The sequence below is a fragment of the Lycorma delicatula genome, chromosome 4, assembly GCF_047948215.1.
Source record: "Lycorma delicatula isolate Av1 chromosome 4, ASM4794821v1, whole genome shotgun sequence".
NCBI classification, from domain to species: domain Eukaryota; kingdom Metazoa; phylum Arthropoda; class Insecta; order Hemiptera; family Fulgoridae; genus Lycorma; species Lycorma delicatula.
Window position 1 is genome coordinate 86651551 of NC_134458.1, and position 18753 is coordinate 86670303.

At 26.4% G+C, this 18753-nt stretch overlaps 1 protein-coding gene across 4 annotated transcripts in view; it reads right to left on the bottom strand.

Moving 5' to 3' along the window:
- Positions 1-8961: 8961 nt before the first annotated feature.
- Positions 8962-18753, bottom strand: part of LOC142323622 (uncharacterized) — a 122681-nt gene continuing 112889 nt past the window's right edge. Inside the window, exons 12-13 of one of the 4 annotated variants that reach the window (XR_012756135.1) lie at positions 18121-18302; positions 8962-14248 (exon numbers count right to left, since the gene is read on the bottom strand). Coding sequence is in view for 2 of the 4 variants with exons in the window: in XM_075363497.1 (XP_075219612.1) it covers positions 18250-18302 (53 nt within the window). In the remaining 2 variants the exon portion in view is untranslated. Of the gene's footprint in view, positions 14249-16611; positions 16858-17323; positions 18303-18753 lie in introns of those variants that run through there. The other 3 variants (XR_012756136.1, XM_075363497.1, XM_075363498.1) reach the window with 3 other exon arrangements.

Here is an 18753-nt window from a genome sequence, read left to right on the forward strand (position 1 = left end):
TGATTTATAACAATTATTTTTATTAACTGAAGTTCATAGTCATAACTGAATACAAACTAATTCTTTAATTTCAAGCAAAAACGTGATTTGATATAAACATTTGTAATTGAAAGCAAACCAAGAATTTGATAAATGTTATGGTTCGAATTAATAGATAACAGTATTTAACATATATAAATATACTTAATTAAATCAATTGAATTACAACTATAAAATTAATAAAAAAAAATTTTGTTAATCAGTCTCCCTGGAAAAAGAAATAATAATAATACAACATACAAAACCTATTCAATAACAATACAATAGAAATTATCACAATCACGAACTGAAATTATGATTTAAATAAAAACGTACAACAATATATACCAAAAGTATTGACACATTTTTAATGTAAATTTCATATATAATAAAAAATTAGGCATATTTTATAATTTTCTAGAGAAATTATATTCCTTAACGAACCGACTTATCTTCCAGAACAATATAAAGATTAGGATAAATCTCACTTCCATTGAGATAAAGATAGGAGATTATTGTTGAACAACAAAGTACGGGTAGGTAAATTTTAATTTAATCAATTAATAAAAATTGTAATTGTAATTTATATGGGCACACTTATTTTTTAATTAAAACTATCAGCAAAGATTCCAAAATACAAATTAAATTTAAATATTTAAAATTTATTACGCTGAACATTTTAATATGCTAATAATTCATTTTTTTCTTTTTTTTTTAACAACTCACAGAGAATAAAGTTAAATGGTGAATTTAATTTTATTCACTTTTATCTGTGAACGATGAAAATATTTTGTATTATTCAGTAATACAATCATAAAATAAAAAAATAGTAAAAATTTTTAATAAAAACTTAATTCTTTTGTGATTATAACTAAAATATATATTTTTTTAATCTACCTTTTGTTATTCAATGTCAGCTGAAGACATATATCGATCATTATGAATTAATTAAATGTAGCTAAATGCACCGACTAAGAAAAAATATAATTTTAGTTTGTTTACAATTCCCTTTTTAATTTAAAATATATCGAATATGATATTTTTTTAAATTTATTTCTAATGATAGTAATGGTCAATAAGTATGAGCAAGAGTAAAACCAGAGTACATAATCGATAACATTTTTTTAACTCTTTTATTATTCAAAGGCATTAAAATAAATATTATTTAGAAATCTAAGTTTATAACACAGAATTAAGATAAAAAAGAGTCAGTACAGAGCCCTTCTGAACTAATGAAAGAAGGGCCACCTAGTATAGTCCTCTGTATACACCAGTTATTAAAATGGTTCAATTTCCAGAAACAAATGATATTTTCTCATAAAACTGTAACAAAATTATGTATACATCTGCCATAATTAATGAAATTAATAAACAAAATATAAAACGGCGTTAAATATTAATGCAAATAAAATTTTTAAACTGGTTAGCTAAATATATCAAACTACATGTAAACATTTAATATACAATTTACGATATCTTAAGCGATAACATCCATTGATTTTTTTTTCCTTAAGAAAGAACAATTATCTCCACTGTCCACCACTGTATTATAATTATTGAAATGCATTTGTATTAAACTTAATCATCTACAGGCTTATTCTAAAAAAAATTTTTAAAAATGCCCCCAAAAATTCATTAGTGTAGAGTTAAAAAGGGTTTTGACTTTAATAACAAAATTATCAATTTATCTAGTACTTTTATGCAACAAACATAGATTAATGCCAAATTTAGAAACGATCATAATTTTATGTAAACAGTAGCTACAAAAAGTACAGATACACAAAAATCTAAAACTATCAGATAAAAACAGTGATTGAAATTTGTAAATTCACTTTGTAAAATTTTTCATTTTGTAAGCAATTATTGTCTCCCAGTAACTTCAAACTTTCAGTTCTAATTTAAATGACATATTATTTCATTACTCATTGTTATTATCAAAATTTTAATTTAATCAGCATCATCCAATAATTCTCTTGAAATACAATTTATACAGATTTGTCACAAACACAAAAGTAAAGCGGTAATAAATTAAATCAAATAGACTACTATATCCCTTTCTAATCAACCAGTCCTCTGGATGTAGACATAAACTACCACTGGGTGGAAAGAAAATTGCCAAATAACAAAACATCAAATATTAATGAAAATATAAAAATTTCTAAAAAAACAGCTTCAACCTTCTAGTAGTGATAAATCACTTAAAAACAATTTAACAGAACAGAAATGAAGATGAAAAAAGCACAAGACATAAAAATAAATTAAGAGAATTACATTGCAAGCTTTTTGTAGCCTTAAAAATCCCAGTACAAGGGGCCAGCGACAGGTTTACGAATATGATATGATAGGTTTCTGCTTCTGATTATGACTAAAACCATTCCTATACAAAATGCTTAAAAATATATAATACATAATATTAAGTTTATTTATTTATTATTGGAATTATTCACTGCTTTCTAGAAACAGTCTGTAGTTATTCTCTAACATATAAACAAATTTTTATAACATCACACTCTCACAGTAATTCCAATTTTTAGATGTTTTCTCCACCACAAAATAATACTGAGAAAATATCACATCATTAACAGCGCTACACTTAACCAGGTTTAACATCTCACACACAACAGTTCATAATCCTACTTTCCAAAATAAGTGGGTGAACTTTTCCAGGAATTTAAAATTAGTTCAACACATCCACCATTGCACTAAAATACTTCTGTTTTTATTTCAAGTCTAAGAGGAAAATCATGGATGAATTTGTATTAGACTTGTAAATTAGATACACGAACTGAATCCCTAAATAGCAACCAATCTGACTAGTTGCAAGTTTCTTCTTGCTATTTAAAAATAAAATTAACAAAAAGCTGCTACTCAATTATCAAATAGGATGCATTAGATCTTCTATGATATCAAACCGCTCAAATACTGGACATAATGGAAAACAGAAATACTGGTCTAATGGCAAAAGGATCCAAAAACCCATGTTTTAATAGATCTGATGGCATTTCATTACTCCTAGTTCATGCCAATAGGATGTTAACACACTCTTTAGATTTACAATGATCAGGACTTGTATTGTTAACTTTAATAAAATCTACTAACAACTGGTAATGAAGCGAGGATCCCCTAATTAGAGCTAGACCAAATCTAATGAAACATCTACAGCAATACATATTGCACTATCACGTTTTTAAATGAATGTTGGTTACTGTGATATTTTAGTATTGTACATTGTTTAAACACAACATCTAAGCTTCCAGATACAAGACATAGTCTTATATATCAGTCACTAAACATAAAACACTAAATTTTTTTACGATTTAAAAGTTTTATTTTTAAATAATATTCTACCTTTTTAAACTCTTCCAGTCAGTAAACTATGTCAAAGGGGCAGCTGTACAGGTTTCTTTTTATTACTTGAGTCTTTGTACTCCCTAATCAGCTAAAACTTAACATTCATATTTTCATGAACATCTTCCTTTACTAATTTTCACTGCTGTCTTAAAGCAATTTTTCCTATTCAAATGATTGATTTTATAATATAGATATAGTAGTGTCATTCATTTTTTTTTTTGGATTTTGCAAATTTATTCCAATATTTATAAATTTCTTTCTGTATGCATGGCCACTAACATGCAAAATCCAGAAAATCTTGTACAGATAAACAGAGATTTGAAGGGGTATATGTATATATATAGTCAAGATTTAAAAATATATAGTTCCCTATCAATTTTAGGATTTAATACAGCATATATTTAATACAGCACTACCTTCAATTTTGCCACAGTTAAACATTCAAATTGTGCCACCACACAATTGTTTTTAATAAGGTGAACATATCATAATACTTCAATATTCATGAATGTTTGTGTCTTCTATACCACTAATAAATCTTTCAGTAAAAAGTTGAAAAAAATGAATAACAGAAAAGATGGTTAATAGCAAGCATTATTTAACACAAAGGGAATAATTATTTTATAATGCCACAAAACATAAAGTTACGTACAGTTACACTATTATCCTTTATTTAAAAAAAAAAACACAATCTGTATCATCATGTAAGCCAGAATGAACAATCCAGTTGCAAAACAATTTTACTAACGCAGCATAAGTAAACAGCCTGTTGTATATCAATTCATAGCTATTACTGTATGCATGAAAATATTTAGAAAATGTCTCACAAACTAGCTCAAGTGAAAGCTGTGCCTGACAGCAAACCAGACAAGAAAACACTGGTTGGCACTTTATGCTGACTGGAAGACAAAAAGGACTAGACTAATTGTACAACGGTAAGAATTAATGAAGGCGTTTCTTAATAGCTCAAAAAAACTTCTGAAAGCTATTTTTAAATATTTAGAAACACATTATTTATTATTATTTTTAATATAGAAATTTATTTTCTACTGTATTTCAGCTCAGCAACCTGAATTTCCAACCTGTAATGGTTATTTTAAGTGATGGTCTGGTGGCATTTCAATTACAACTTATTGATATCACTAAGAATATTTTTTCCATTGAATTTTATGTAACTTACAGATTAATAAACCAAATCTAATAATGTTCATCTACAATACAAATTTAAACAATACTACACTCATAAGTTTTTTCAACAATGGTATAATTACTATCCTAATAAAAGCTGTGATATCAAAATTTACAATTTATAAATTTATTTAACAATTTTAATAAAAATAAAATATCAAGTCTGGAAATAAAATTAACTGTCATTAATTACAACACACAAATCAGAAAAATTTTCAAAATTATAACATTTCAGTTGGACTGTATCATGCATCAATAGACCAAACACAAATTCCTTAAATTTGAGATAATTATGCAATCTCGTGATAAAAGTTATGAACCACCTTGTAAACATTATTCTGAGTTGTTTTTGAATAGGTAAACAAAAATGTCAATAGAAAACCTAAGAGATATTTACTATATACATACTTTTGAATGTTGAATAACAAGACCATATGCTAATGTTGTTTCTCACAATGCATCACTACGTGACCATGTGACTAACTTTTGATCTACTAATGCATATTCTGTAAAGAGTTGATGTTAAGGTAAGTTTGTTTACTGTGATCTGCTGGGAATTTAAATTTTTTTTATTCTGCTGTTGCTTTTTAAATAAAAAATTAATGTTGTTATAGGAAATGTATGCTCAAGAACCATGAAAATGATAAATGGTCAAAAATGCTGAATCAAATACAGATTTATCTGAGGTAAGCAAAACATTCTGTTTTTAACCTTAAACTACACAAGTTTGAATTTTTTATTTTAAATTTTCAGATATTGACAGATTTTTGAACTGAAATTAAACTTGTGAAAATAAGTCCTATACCAATGAATAATATTGACAGGCAGTTTTGTTTAAATCACAGAGTTATAACTTATAATTTAATGTAGATTATAGTAACCTAAAAGATGGTCTTAAGAAAGTTATTTGTTGCCTGTATCTTAGTTATGAAATTTTTTTTTGAAAGAAATTCTTTGTGTAACTTTTAAATCGTAAAAATAGAGAAACCAAAATTTGAATTTTACTATTCCTACAGGAAACAAGTACTTTTATGTAATCTTATATATGAATTCAAAAGTTAGTCAGTTTGTTTGCAACGGCATCACATGAGAGCCACCAAACTGATTGCTTTCAATTTTTCAGTTACATTTGTGTTATCCCACGGAAGGTTTTACGCCATAGATCGAGGCTGTAGCTCCCTTTGGAACGAAGATAAAATTAAAGATATTAATTAAACAAAAAAAATTAATCCTTTTACTCCATTATATTTCTGTCACCATAGCAACAGAAATATAATGAACTAAAATGACTAATAGAATATGATGAAGTAAATGACACTACTATAGTTCTAGTATTCTGCCTTTTGTAATTTAGTTTTTTCCAAGTATTTGTAAAGTCTGTATACTTCTTTCTTCAAAGTTTTGTCTTCTCTTTTCTTTTTTTTTTTTTTTTTATATATCCCCTTTCATTATTAATTGCTTTTCTTCTTCCTTCCACATAGTTCTTTTAATCTTTTTTCATTATTAGAACAAGAAACGAAATAGGAAAGAGATCAGTAACTGGAGCTGAATGAGCATATAAACATGGAAGTTTCTCACAACGATGATGATAACCATCTTGTCGGAGATCCAAGAGGCAGAGTCCTAACTGGCTAGTTTTTATATAAAGTTTATACTTAAAAAAAAGCACCTAAAATTTTAAGAATATAACAAAAATTATGATTAACTATACAAAAATCTGTATCACTGATTAAATATAGTAACTGCCACATCTATAGCAATATTAATGAATAAAGCATTATTGTGGACAACAGAGGACGAAAACTGAAATTTCACCACAGAAAGAAATTTCTATGAACAAAAATATTATTAGCTTCTTACAGTACCAACTTCTGTACTTCCTGCAAACAAAGATTTTGAGATAGAGAATTTATTTATACACTACCAAAGAAAAAAATACATGTCCCCCCCTCTTCAATAATATAAAAAGATAAATTTCAAATAAATCTTTTTTAGAAATTTAATTTGAAGCTATCAAAAGAAAATATTCCTCATCACAACAGCTCTTTACTATGTAAATAAACATTAACTATGTCACTTAATTCTGAAATCGTATAAGAATCTTAAGACAGCTACTGAATTAATTTAATGTATATATATATATATATATATATATATATATATAAATAAATAAATAAACAGTAAGAAAGTCATAGGCAGACAAAATTCAGACATCTAAATCTTGAATTTATAAAACCAATATACTAATGTAAATAATGGTACATCAACAATATTAAGTTAAGTAACTACTTAGAACTCCTGTTTATTATAAAATAACACTCTTTTTATGTGTCAATACTCTCTGTAATACAAGCACTTAAAAAACCATTAAAATTAAGTTAGATAAATGTAAACACATATAAATAAATATTAAAAAAATTAAAAAAAAATAAATAAGGTATAACGTAACAGTGAAAATATTAAAACAAAACAATAAATATTTTTAAAAAAAATACATAAAACAAAAAAATTAATAAATATTACTGACTGAACACATTAATTATATTATGGTTCAAATTTAACACAAAAATTATGCAAGTTAATATAAAAGAATTAATATTGTTTATATTTTATAATCATTCACAGCCATTGATTTTATGCAATAAGAAAGGGCAAAAGAATGTATTAAAACTTCAAAGTAACCATAAACATATAATACTTATCATAAATAGAAAGTATACAGGGAAACAAATTAACGCAATATTTATAGCAATAAAGAAGATACTTCTGAATGATATTTAAAAACAAAAAGTAAAACTGAAATCTTTGATTAAAACTTACCATAAATTCAATATAATATTAAATCTGATGTTTAATATGAGAAACATAGTATAACTTAGCAAAAAAAAAAAAAAAAAAAAAAAAAAAAAAAAAAAAAAAAATTGATGACAAATATGTATTCATAGTGGGAAGACTGTGCGTAAATCACCACATTTTCCAAGTACCGAGTTACGTTTACTCCTCAATATAATTTTTACTGAAGTACAATGATTTTTTTTTGTAAAAAAAATTATCAATATATATTTATTTACTTCTTTACATTACTTTTTTATTACAACTGTTCTATGTAGTATTATGCTGGTAATTTTATTATTACTATTATTATTATTACTGTTATCATTATAAATAATAACCCTGATAATTTTATAACTAAATTAATTGCAAAGGGTGCTATAATAATTAAAATCAAAACTTAATTAATATTATTTTTTTATTTTTTAGTAATAATAGCTGCCATAAATGATTCAAGAAATAGATGATAGTTTAAAATACGAAATTACTAAAATTTGTGTTTCAAGCGAAAATGCTTCAATTGTTTTATAATTAATTTTTTCTTTAAATATAGCACTGATCCATCTATCATTAGCCCCATTATTAAGCCATAGAGATATTTCAAGCACAAGAATAATTTGGATTTACAGTACTGCATAAATTAAAATTAGTTTATAATAAAAATTTTCACATTTAGGAGATTGAAATTTAATCACCTTAGCCGCTCACCGGGTGAAGTCATAAATTTACTGAGCGCATTTGATTTGATGCTCGGACTTGGCACCATCACAAAATGTTTAATTATTATTCATACGTAAAAACTGTACAAATGATTTTTGTATAAAATATTTAAAAAGTATTAAATATTAATAAATAATTTATACACTGAAAAAAAAGCAAAATACTTGTTAGTGTATACAATTTTCTTTCATATATATTATTTCAGTAAATATTAAGAATACATTTTATTTAAATCCGCATTATTGTACTTCATAAATTAAAAAAAAAAAAGAATCTACTAATTAATGTTAACTCATCAATGAAATAAATTTTTTTGGTATAAATAATCGAACTTAAATTCTTTTACAGAGACCACATTAAACTAGTTCATCAATTTTCATGAAATTTTAGGGTTAGACATAAAATTAACTTCAGGTTAAATATAGTATAAGCAGGAAAAAGAACATATATGAAGCATTTCAAAAAGCAGAAAAAAACATTTTATCGACAGTGGCTTAAATGTAGCTAAACCAGATCTCAAAAAAAAAAATTAGGCACAAGGGATTGTCCAGTCCAACTTATACTAAATTAAAACTTATATAAATAGAAACTGAAAAAAAAACAACATAGTATTTAAATATAAGAGAATAAGTAATATAATAATAAAACTTAATTGAAATACTATGCTATAATTATACATATTTATGATAATAAAATAAAATATAATTTGATCTTATCTATTAGATGCCATAACCATGGTTGCAGGCAGGTCGATGATACGAGAACAAAGTCATTATTATTGAAAACATTATAGCAATTCTCAAAAGCAAGAATTTAAAAATGCTAGAATGCTAAGAAAAGTGAGAAATGAAGTGTTTCTTTTTCTTCTGGGTTTTTCTTCAATGATCAAAATATACTATCGTGTATTGGCATCAGCTTCCAAAGAAGCCATTAGTGCTTTTACACGTGAAACCCAAAGGACTAGGAATGACGGTTTAAGCAAAAGATTAAAATTAATTTTCTCCTTTCTATTGTTAATCAACTGAATAAAATATATTTTTATAATATTACAATAAAATAATAACAATAGATATTATTCAGCAATTAGATTCTGATTATTATTAAAGGAAACTGTACTTCTATAAAGTACAATTAACGCATCTAAAAGCAAAGTCAGCAGTCTCTACTTTTTAGAGAAAATGAGATAATGGTAGGATTGTATTCTTTGCCCAAGTATATCAATACTCATATCTCATTTAGATGCAAAATCAGCTGTAATATATAATTTTTTAATGTAACAATTTACTTTCGTTGCAAAGACTGAAACAAACTCCACGTCTATTTTTCATTTCTTAAAAGCAAAACCAACAATATCTAAATCAGAAACCTTTCTACAACTTTGGAGGCAGGAAATCATAACATGATACTATGTTTGTTTTGCAAAGCTGTGTTAGCGAGTGTTGTGTTGTTTTCTTTTTTTAAATATTTTATCCATAAGAAGGATAAACGAGCTTAAAACATGGAAACTGTAAATAAACTTTCACCTGTGTTTCCACCTAAAGCCAGAACTTCTATACTAAAAAACTGGAAACGAAATGTACCTAAAAAGGTGAGGCTAGTTTTCTCTTATATATATTTTAGCCTATATTTTTTAACATTTTTTTTTTTTAATATGAACTAATGATATTCATACTACTTTAAATTGTTTCAAGCCAGTACAGTACTTTTAAAACTAGTTGTCTGTTGAGGTTAGTGCTGCCCACCTTCTATTATTGTTTTAAGGTGTATTTGGCTGGGCTGCAATAATTTTGTTCTCTTTTTAGGTACTGATCACATAATCTTCCTGAGTATCCTGACTGTGATCATAATACTGAAAGTTTTCGGTGTTGAGAACTCAGCATGCAGGAATGTTATAATTTCCATAAGCTGTATTAATACAATAAAGATAGGTCTTCTTGAAATAATTTCTTTTAAATTATTGTAAAATAATGCATATCAAAAGATGTAGGGCTACAACTCGCAGCCATGAGATTAAAAAGTACTAAACTAAATATTTTGTTAAGAATGATAGTGACCTTCCAATTTGTCAGAAAATCATTTTTAAATGTATGTTGTACTTGAACATAAATTGAATTTGTTACTAAAAGTTTGCTGAAATAGGGAATACACCTGTAGAAAATAAGAATGGTAAATGTACATCACAAAAATTTGAGGCCAAAAAGAATTCTGCGATTTTATTCATTTCTACACTAACATGCAGTGAACTATATAACTGTCATTCACAAACTGGGAAGCAATATCTTCCATCAGAGTTCAATATTGCTTGTTACATAAAATGTATTGCGAGTGCATAGAAGACCAAAACTTAAGTCAAAGAATGCTACTTTAATTTATTTTTAACCATGTATTTAATATTGGTTTTGGAAGACCTTGGTCTTCCAAAACCAATTATTTACTATGTTCGACATGCTTAAAATTTAATGAAAAATATCAAACATGAAAAAGATATTGACCAAAAGAATGAGATTGTAGGGTGAAACATAATTCAAAAGACTGGCAAAAGCGTTTTATTCACTGTTAAAAGAGAAAAATTCTGGTGTCATGAATCTGTCATTTGATTGTCAAAAAGACTTACAATTACCAGTGATACCAGATGAGAAGGCTTTCTACAAGAGACAGTGCTATCTTTACAACTTTACAATAATCCAGAGTAGTTAAAAAGACACCCCCTTAATAGAGATATGTGGACCAAAAATATCCATAAAAAAGGATCAAACGAGATAACATCAAGTCTCTATTAAAAACTGGAATTCTCTGGATTTTAGTGAAATTTCTAAATTAAGGCACGTTGCTGATGGTTGTGGAGAGCTAAACAAAAATAAGATAATTATTGCAATGTGCTCTCGCTGGCTTTTGGATGCTCTCCCAAATTTGGAATCAGCTGAATTAATATTTCCAGTTAGGGGTCATAGTTTTGTTCCTCCTGATAGTTTTTGGTCTCCCTACGGCTATGAAATTTATATATATAAAAAAAAACAAGCTATTGAGAACTCAGATGAGTAGCAGGAAATAATTAGAAAGCAGGCAAGGCTGGTGGTAATGGTTGGCGGCAGTACTAAAGGTCAAGTCTATTACTGGAAAAAAAGAGGCAGACACCATTTTTAAGCCAGTGAGTTCTTGGCACTTCAATGTTGCACCATGTAAACACTATTTCCTTAAAAGGTCTGAATTCAGCAAGTGAAATGTTTTGGTTCAAGGTGAAAAATTCTACTACCATGAGATGTCTTCATTCAAATTTATTACCAAAAAAATAATAAGGAAGTGATGGACATGAACCCAGACCTAATTTTATCAAATATAAGAGGACTGGTCAATGGAAAACAGATGCTGGTGTTAAAATACTGCTCAAAATTAATTTTACACAAAATTGGCATGAAAATCCCAATCTGGACTTCTATAAACCCAATTCCTGAGAACATTTCTGCTGGTCTTGCTGTTGCAAAACATCCAAAAGAGGAGAAGTTGCATGAATATGTGAAAGAATTTTCGGAACTTAGTGTTTAAATTTTTTAATATAAGATTAACAGTAAATAGTTAGTATAAGTTTTTTAGTTGTGTAAAAAAATTTGTTAATCGTATATAAAAGGTCTTCATAAAAGAATGGTGGGGGTTTGTGAAATTCAGATAGAGGCAAAAGGGAAATTTTGAGAAGTAATATGGAAGCCCTGATAGCCTTCAACCCAAAAGTTTATGTAACAGCAGTTCAAACCATCACACCAGTTTTTTTATTGTTGCAGAGGTGTGTTTAGTTTGTTATTATGTTCACAATTTAAAAAAAAGTACAGTACGTTTTGTGGCAGGCTGAATTTAAAGTCTGTAATTCTGGTTCAACGTGTATTTCAACATGAATATGTAAAAGAGCCACCATATGAAAATAACATAAGACTTTGGTTCAAACAGTTCAAAGAAACTGGATCTGTTCCCAAGGAAAAATCAACTGGCAGACCACAAGTAAGACAAAACTGTAAGAACAAATTAGACAACCTGCAATCAGAAGTCCTAACAAATCCATCTCTTGTCAAAGCCTTCAGTTAGATATTCTGAAAACAACAGTTCACTAAGTCTTACACAAAAGATTGAATTACATATACATAAAATCCAGCTACTGCAGGAATTGAAACCTGATGAAGAAAACATTTAAATTTTGCTGTTGAAATTTTCCACAAAATTAATGAAAATGAATCATTTCTAGATGACATAATTTTTAAGGATGAAACTACATTCCACGTTAACGGGTGTGTTAACAGACACAATTCACAAATATGGAGATCTGAAAAACCACTTGTAGTTTTTGAGAAACGACACAACACGCCTAAGTTAATTCTTGGTGTGGTGCAATGAAAAGTTGTGTAATAGAGCCTTGTTTCTTCACTGAAAACACTTAATGGAAATGTTTAATTCTATATATTAAACAATTACTGCTTTCCTCAACTGGATGACCTTGTAAACATACAACAAATTCATTTCCAACAACACTGCGCTCCCCTGCACTTTAATGCATTTGTCAGCCAGGCTTTAAACAAAAAATTTAGATATCAATGAATAGGCCGGCAAGGATCTGTACCCTGGCCTCCAAGGAGTCCAACCTGATACCTGGCAAATTTTTCTTGTGGGGGAATATAAAAACCATTGTTTATTCGTAAAAAATACACAACCTACATCACAAAAGGAAAGGATTAATGAAGCAATTGTAACCATAACAGAAATGTTAATTTGCGTATGGGCAGAAACTGAGTATCGATTGGACATTTGCTGAGTGATTTATGGTACACATATTGAAACTTATTAGTTACATAAAAAAAAACTTTGAGATAAATTCAATAAATAAACAACTGTAAGTATTTTTGTTTTCATTTAATCCATGTTCAAAACCCCCACCCTTTTTTTATGAAAACCCTGTATTGGTCTTTCATAATTTTATTGTAACTCACAACCATACAGCACTAACCTCTTATTTATATTTTTAATTAAACTTCAGCTATTTCAATTTATCAATTCAATTTTCTTATGGTAAATACAATTTAAATTAATGAACAGTTCAAAAATAATTTTCATTTCAAAGTACATTTTACTAGCTAAACCAACATTCCCTAACCATCTTAGTTTTAAGTAATATCCAGTTTTTGGATGCAAAGCCAACATCTCCAAATTTAAATTGCTTATCTAAATATTCTATACATAGAAACTAGTAAAATTTTGCAGCATACATTATTAATGCTACATTAAAGTATTAACGCACATTTCAAAGAATTCCACCTCGAAAAATACCTAAAAATGATTTTGGTTTCTCCTATAAAACTTACTTCACTGGAGATTGCTGGCTTTGTTTTTAGGTACCTCAATTTCATTGTGAAAATATAATTTTTTATTAGGCATTAATTTTGACTTCAGTTCAACATTTTTAGTAATACTTCTACATTTTGCATTTATTTACTTGAATTCTACATTTTTGTGTACAGACTACACTGTTAGTAACACATTATAAATATTGGTCACAAAATGATTGATAAAATCTCACTTCTGTAATACTATAAAAAAAATGTATATAATTATCAAACATTATAGTGAAGCAGTCACTCTCAACTCATTTCTTTTTTTAACAATTAGTTTTAAACACTTAAATAGGATGGGGGTCTGCAAAAAAAAAAATAAAAAAGATAATCATCACATGACTCACATTTATAGATCAAAACAATCTTAAATTCACATCTGTATGATCAACACAGCAAGATTCATTGCTTTCTTTAGCAACATAATCACTTTAAACAACCACTACGTATTTCTATAACAATAAATCACTAAATTACAAAACTTCAATTTCACACTTTAAAAATAAATTGATTCGCTTATAAATTTTTTCTTTCACAATTTTACCAATTAATTAATTTTGTACAATGGCACTTTTAAATTTAATCAATCGTACATCAATATTTTATTAAATACAATGTTTTCTATCATCAGCTATTTGACTGGTTTGATGTACTTCTCAGTTACTTCATGTTCTGCAATAACCTTTCAATTCCAACATTTTGTTACATAATAAGACTTCACTTAACTGCTTTATGTCATCTTGCATTAACTGAAGAAGAACTGAAGAACTCTAGAAGAAAACTTATATTAATTGATTTTTACAATAATAAAATCTAATAATGGAAGCTTATTCAAGTTGGAAGCATTATCTTGTAATACTAGAAAATCTTTAAGAAACCACTCTGAAAGTCAGTAATACAATGGTTAGTAATCAGTAAATTTTGACTACCAGCCAATTAGCATCAATTATTTTATAAAGATTGCCACAACAATGTAACAGTGGTGTCTATAACATACATACATGTCTGTCTTAAATCAGCACACACTGATACATTGATAATGTACTCTGAGTTTTACATCATCTAACTGTAAATATACAAATGTTAATCTTTAATTATAAAATATCATATAACAGAATGATTACTAATGATGCACAAAATCTACTTATTTAACTCATTGCTTTTTAGTTTTTTCCCCATTATTAAACACTTACGGAATTTTACAATAATATTTATAAATTATTAATGCAACTTATATTTATGGATGTAGTAAACAATATTCTCTCTTACATTTTTAATTATTCTTTCAATGATAAAATGAGATAATGGCTTTATAATAAATACATGAATCAATACCGTACACACAGATAATGATGTTAATTGTTCCTTTAAGAAGTGATGAATCCTTGCATGCTATCTCTCCTAAAATTCAGAACTGACAAATATGCTTCCAAAAGTCAGAGTTATTATAAAAAATTTGCAAGCAAAATTTATAAGATAGACCTCCTCCTTAAAAATAAGAATTAATAAGTAACAGGTATTTAACACTGCTACAGAAACGTGAATCTTTATTAATCTGTGAGATCACTAACCCAAATGGAGTAGTTTCCCTTCATACCTGCAGGTGTGCATTTTAAGAATAATAATAAATAGCCGAAACTGTGGATAATTTTGAGAAACCCTATATCAATACATAGACCACTTAACAGAATAATGAAATCAGGAATGAAGCTGTCTAAGGTTCTAAAGGTGCCTCTCAATTGGTAAACTGTTTTATTAATTTGTTATTTTTATATATTTAATAACTATACTTGATATTCAAAGAAATAAAGTTCATGTACTTTGAAAAAAATGTATGTTTATGTGCGTGTATTGAATTACTGAAGGTTAAAGAAAGAATTTAAAAAAATTAAAAACCGCTTTGTAAATTACCCATAAAAAACTTTTACGCATAAAGTTCTACCATGTTTACAGTAACAGATTAGAAAGTAACATTCTAACTTATTCATCTACTGCACCGACTGGTATAAACCTCATAACAAATATTATCATTTTTTTATTCTTGATCCTCTCACTCAGTAAATCAAAGATTGTAAAATTCCTCTCAGAAAAGGTCATTAAAAATGACTTTCTAGAATTGCTTTATCACAAAAATGTTTTCAGAAAAGCTATTTTTTTTTTTTTTTACTTCTACAAAAGATTTTTTAAATAAAATCCATTACTTAATCTAACAGGGAATTAATCAATAATCAATTTTTGGAAATGTACATTGAAAATAACACAATTTATCACATCAGAATCATTTATTTCTGGATGGTTTTTAATATTTTCATGCTGTAGTGAATACTACAGATAACCAACATCTGCAGATATAGGGATTCTACTGTGTATTGTAGTAACACATTTTCACTTTATACTAAACATTTCACCTTGTTCTCATACAAATAGTTTGAAAATGTAATAAAAACTGTACTGCTGCAATATTAAACAAAATGAGAAAGATGCATTAATATAAAATATTAAAAAACCAAATAAAGATTTAGTTTTTAAGCATTCTAAATCATAAAAGAAGTTAACAACAAAAGGTAAGTTTATAATGACCAATAATTATGATATATATAAAAACTACAACTCCCACGAGAAATTATAAAATTTTTTATGTGTTTTAAAAATACTACAATCATTGCAAATACGCAAAAAAAAAAACAAGTACATTTAAAGATTTTATACTACTTCATTTTTGTAATATAATCTTAATTATATTTATATACATATTGCTTTGAACTCGGTTTTTTTTATGAGCCTTTGGCTTTTGCCCCACTAGGAATAACAGACATAAGTGTGTATGATAATCCAATAATTACACTATATAAATTTAATTCATTTTGTAGCCACGATATAATATAAAGTTATAAATAAAAATACATTTTGTGAATTTTTTTATCATTTTTTAATAATTGATTACCTCTGATAATCTTTTCCAAGGCATAAAAATTTAATTTTTGAATTTAATTTATGAAAAGTAAAATTTTTTAATATCAAATTTAACTTTTTTTTTGTTTTATTAAATTTATTTTTACTAAATCAATTCGTATGACAAATTACTTTTATGTAATAACTACACAAATGTTAATATAATTAATAACCAATTTTTTCCAATTTCTATACTGTAAAGGAAATACACTGCATAGTATAGTTTGGTTAATAACTTATTTTTTATTTTTTTTAATGTACTATTATGCAATTAGAATTAACTAGTTTACATTAAGTCTTTTCTGATGTTCTATATTTCTTGATTTACATTTTATTTCATTTCTTCTACGCACGCTGTTTATAGATTTTTGTTTTATTTCCATATATTTTATAAACTGTTATTACTTTTTAAGTCAGCCACACTTTCCTCCAAAAACAAAAAAAAAACCCGATGACCAGACATATTATGTAGGCCACATCTATTTAGTTAATTAATAATTAATTATGTTATCAGACTGATTTAATTAATTCTAAATATATATATATATTAATTTCATTTATAACAAAAACAGAAATAAATAAATAAACTAATTAATTAAATCAGTTTGATAAAAAATATACATATAATTCACGTAGAAATAACTTCAATATCAAAAATCAAATATACTTCAATTTTTTTTTATTTCTCACATTATAAGAAATAAATAGAGAACTGTCCATTTAACTGTAGATAATATTTCAAATGTTATCTAAAAAAATATATCACAACTTCGTAAAAATTTTAACGTTTGAATTTAATATAAATTGTTATTTTGAAAAAGGTGATTAATTTTTAAGATAACATTATTAAAAAGTTTTATCGTTTAGTATTTATGCTGTTTCAACAATACCATAAATTTAATTAAATAACACCTAATCATTTACCGATTAAATAAATAATTAATTAACTATAAACCAATAAATTTGATACGATCAAAAAGAATATGAATAATTTTACAAACAATTTTCAATGCTGAAAATTGATTCGATTCAAAAGGCTTAAGTTTTTCTTTATTCTTTCTTCTTATAAGTTACAAATAACTGTTAATTATACCGCACAAAAAATAACAGTCTTGTTGACGAATATCTTTCTTTGGTGCTGCGATACAATGCAAAAAAAAAAAAATAACTAAAACAACAAATTTTAATGTGGTTAATATTCGTTTTATTTTATTTTATTTTTTAACACCACATTTTAATATCAATTTGATATTACTACAAGAAGACTTATGTTTAAATTTTACACAAATGTATACATTTTAATTAATTCATGTCTTAATTTGGTAGAAAATTTGATACATAATAATATACTTAAAAAGAAAATATTTTGTTAAAACTTGTTATTAGAGTACTTTCTATTAAAAATGATTAGTAACTGTATAATATACAACAGGAAATTCATCCGACGAATCCTGCAGAATAATTTCGGTTATTGCCTTTATATATATATATATATATATATATATATGAGAAAATACTGTAATAACAATACTATTTAATAAAATACAAATTTTATGCTCGTTATATTTCATATCCAGGATATAAGACATTACTGACATTTAAAGGACTGAATGACAGTGTAGACAACTTAACCAGCTCTTTAAATAAGTTGTTTTTATAAAATTGTGATCTTATGAAATACACTACTTACAAACAATCCGTCTTTGTCTTTTTTAAAGGTGTCCATGACGCTGACAAAATAACAACGGTATATAGTAATTAATAATAATCAATATAACCGATAATAACATTTTTACTAATTTAGCGACCGCTCCTCTAATCATTGGCTATGTGGTATAATCACTTGAATGTGATGCGGTTGTTGGCTACCAACTGAAAAACAAATGGTAATATATCACTTAAAAACATCCTATAAATACTTAAACATCCTATAAATTTATATATGACTCAGTAAGAATCTTTAACTTACATTAAAATTTTAGAAAAAACAACATTCGTTTTATTTTACCATAATCTAAGTGGCAGAAGTAACAAGTAATATTGTTTATCATGGCATGTTCTGCATGATAATTAGTTTCTACGATTCCACAAAATGTAATCTTCTCTGTGAAAGTAATCATTCAGTATACCCAGACATTGGCAAAGATGAAGAAGCAAAGTATACAGGATCCTAATTTTGAATTATATACTCAAATTATACACTTTTCTCTTAGTTTACTTAAATATTTTGAAATTTTAGGTGAATAACCATGCAACTTTATTTTTGCAAAATAAATTATTTTTTTAAATTTTTCTTTCTTTTAAATTCTACTATTTTCATCTT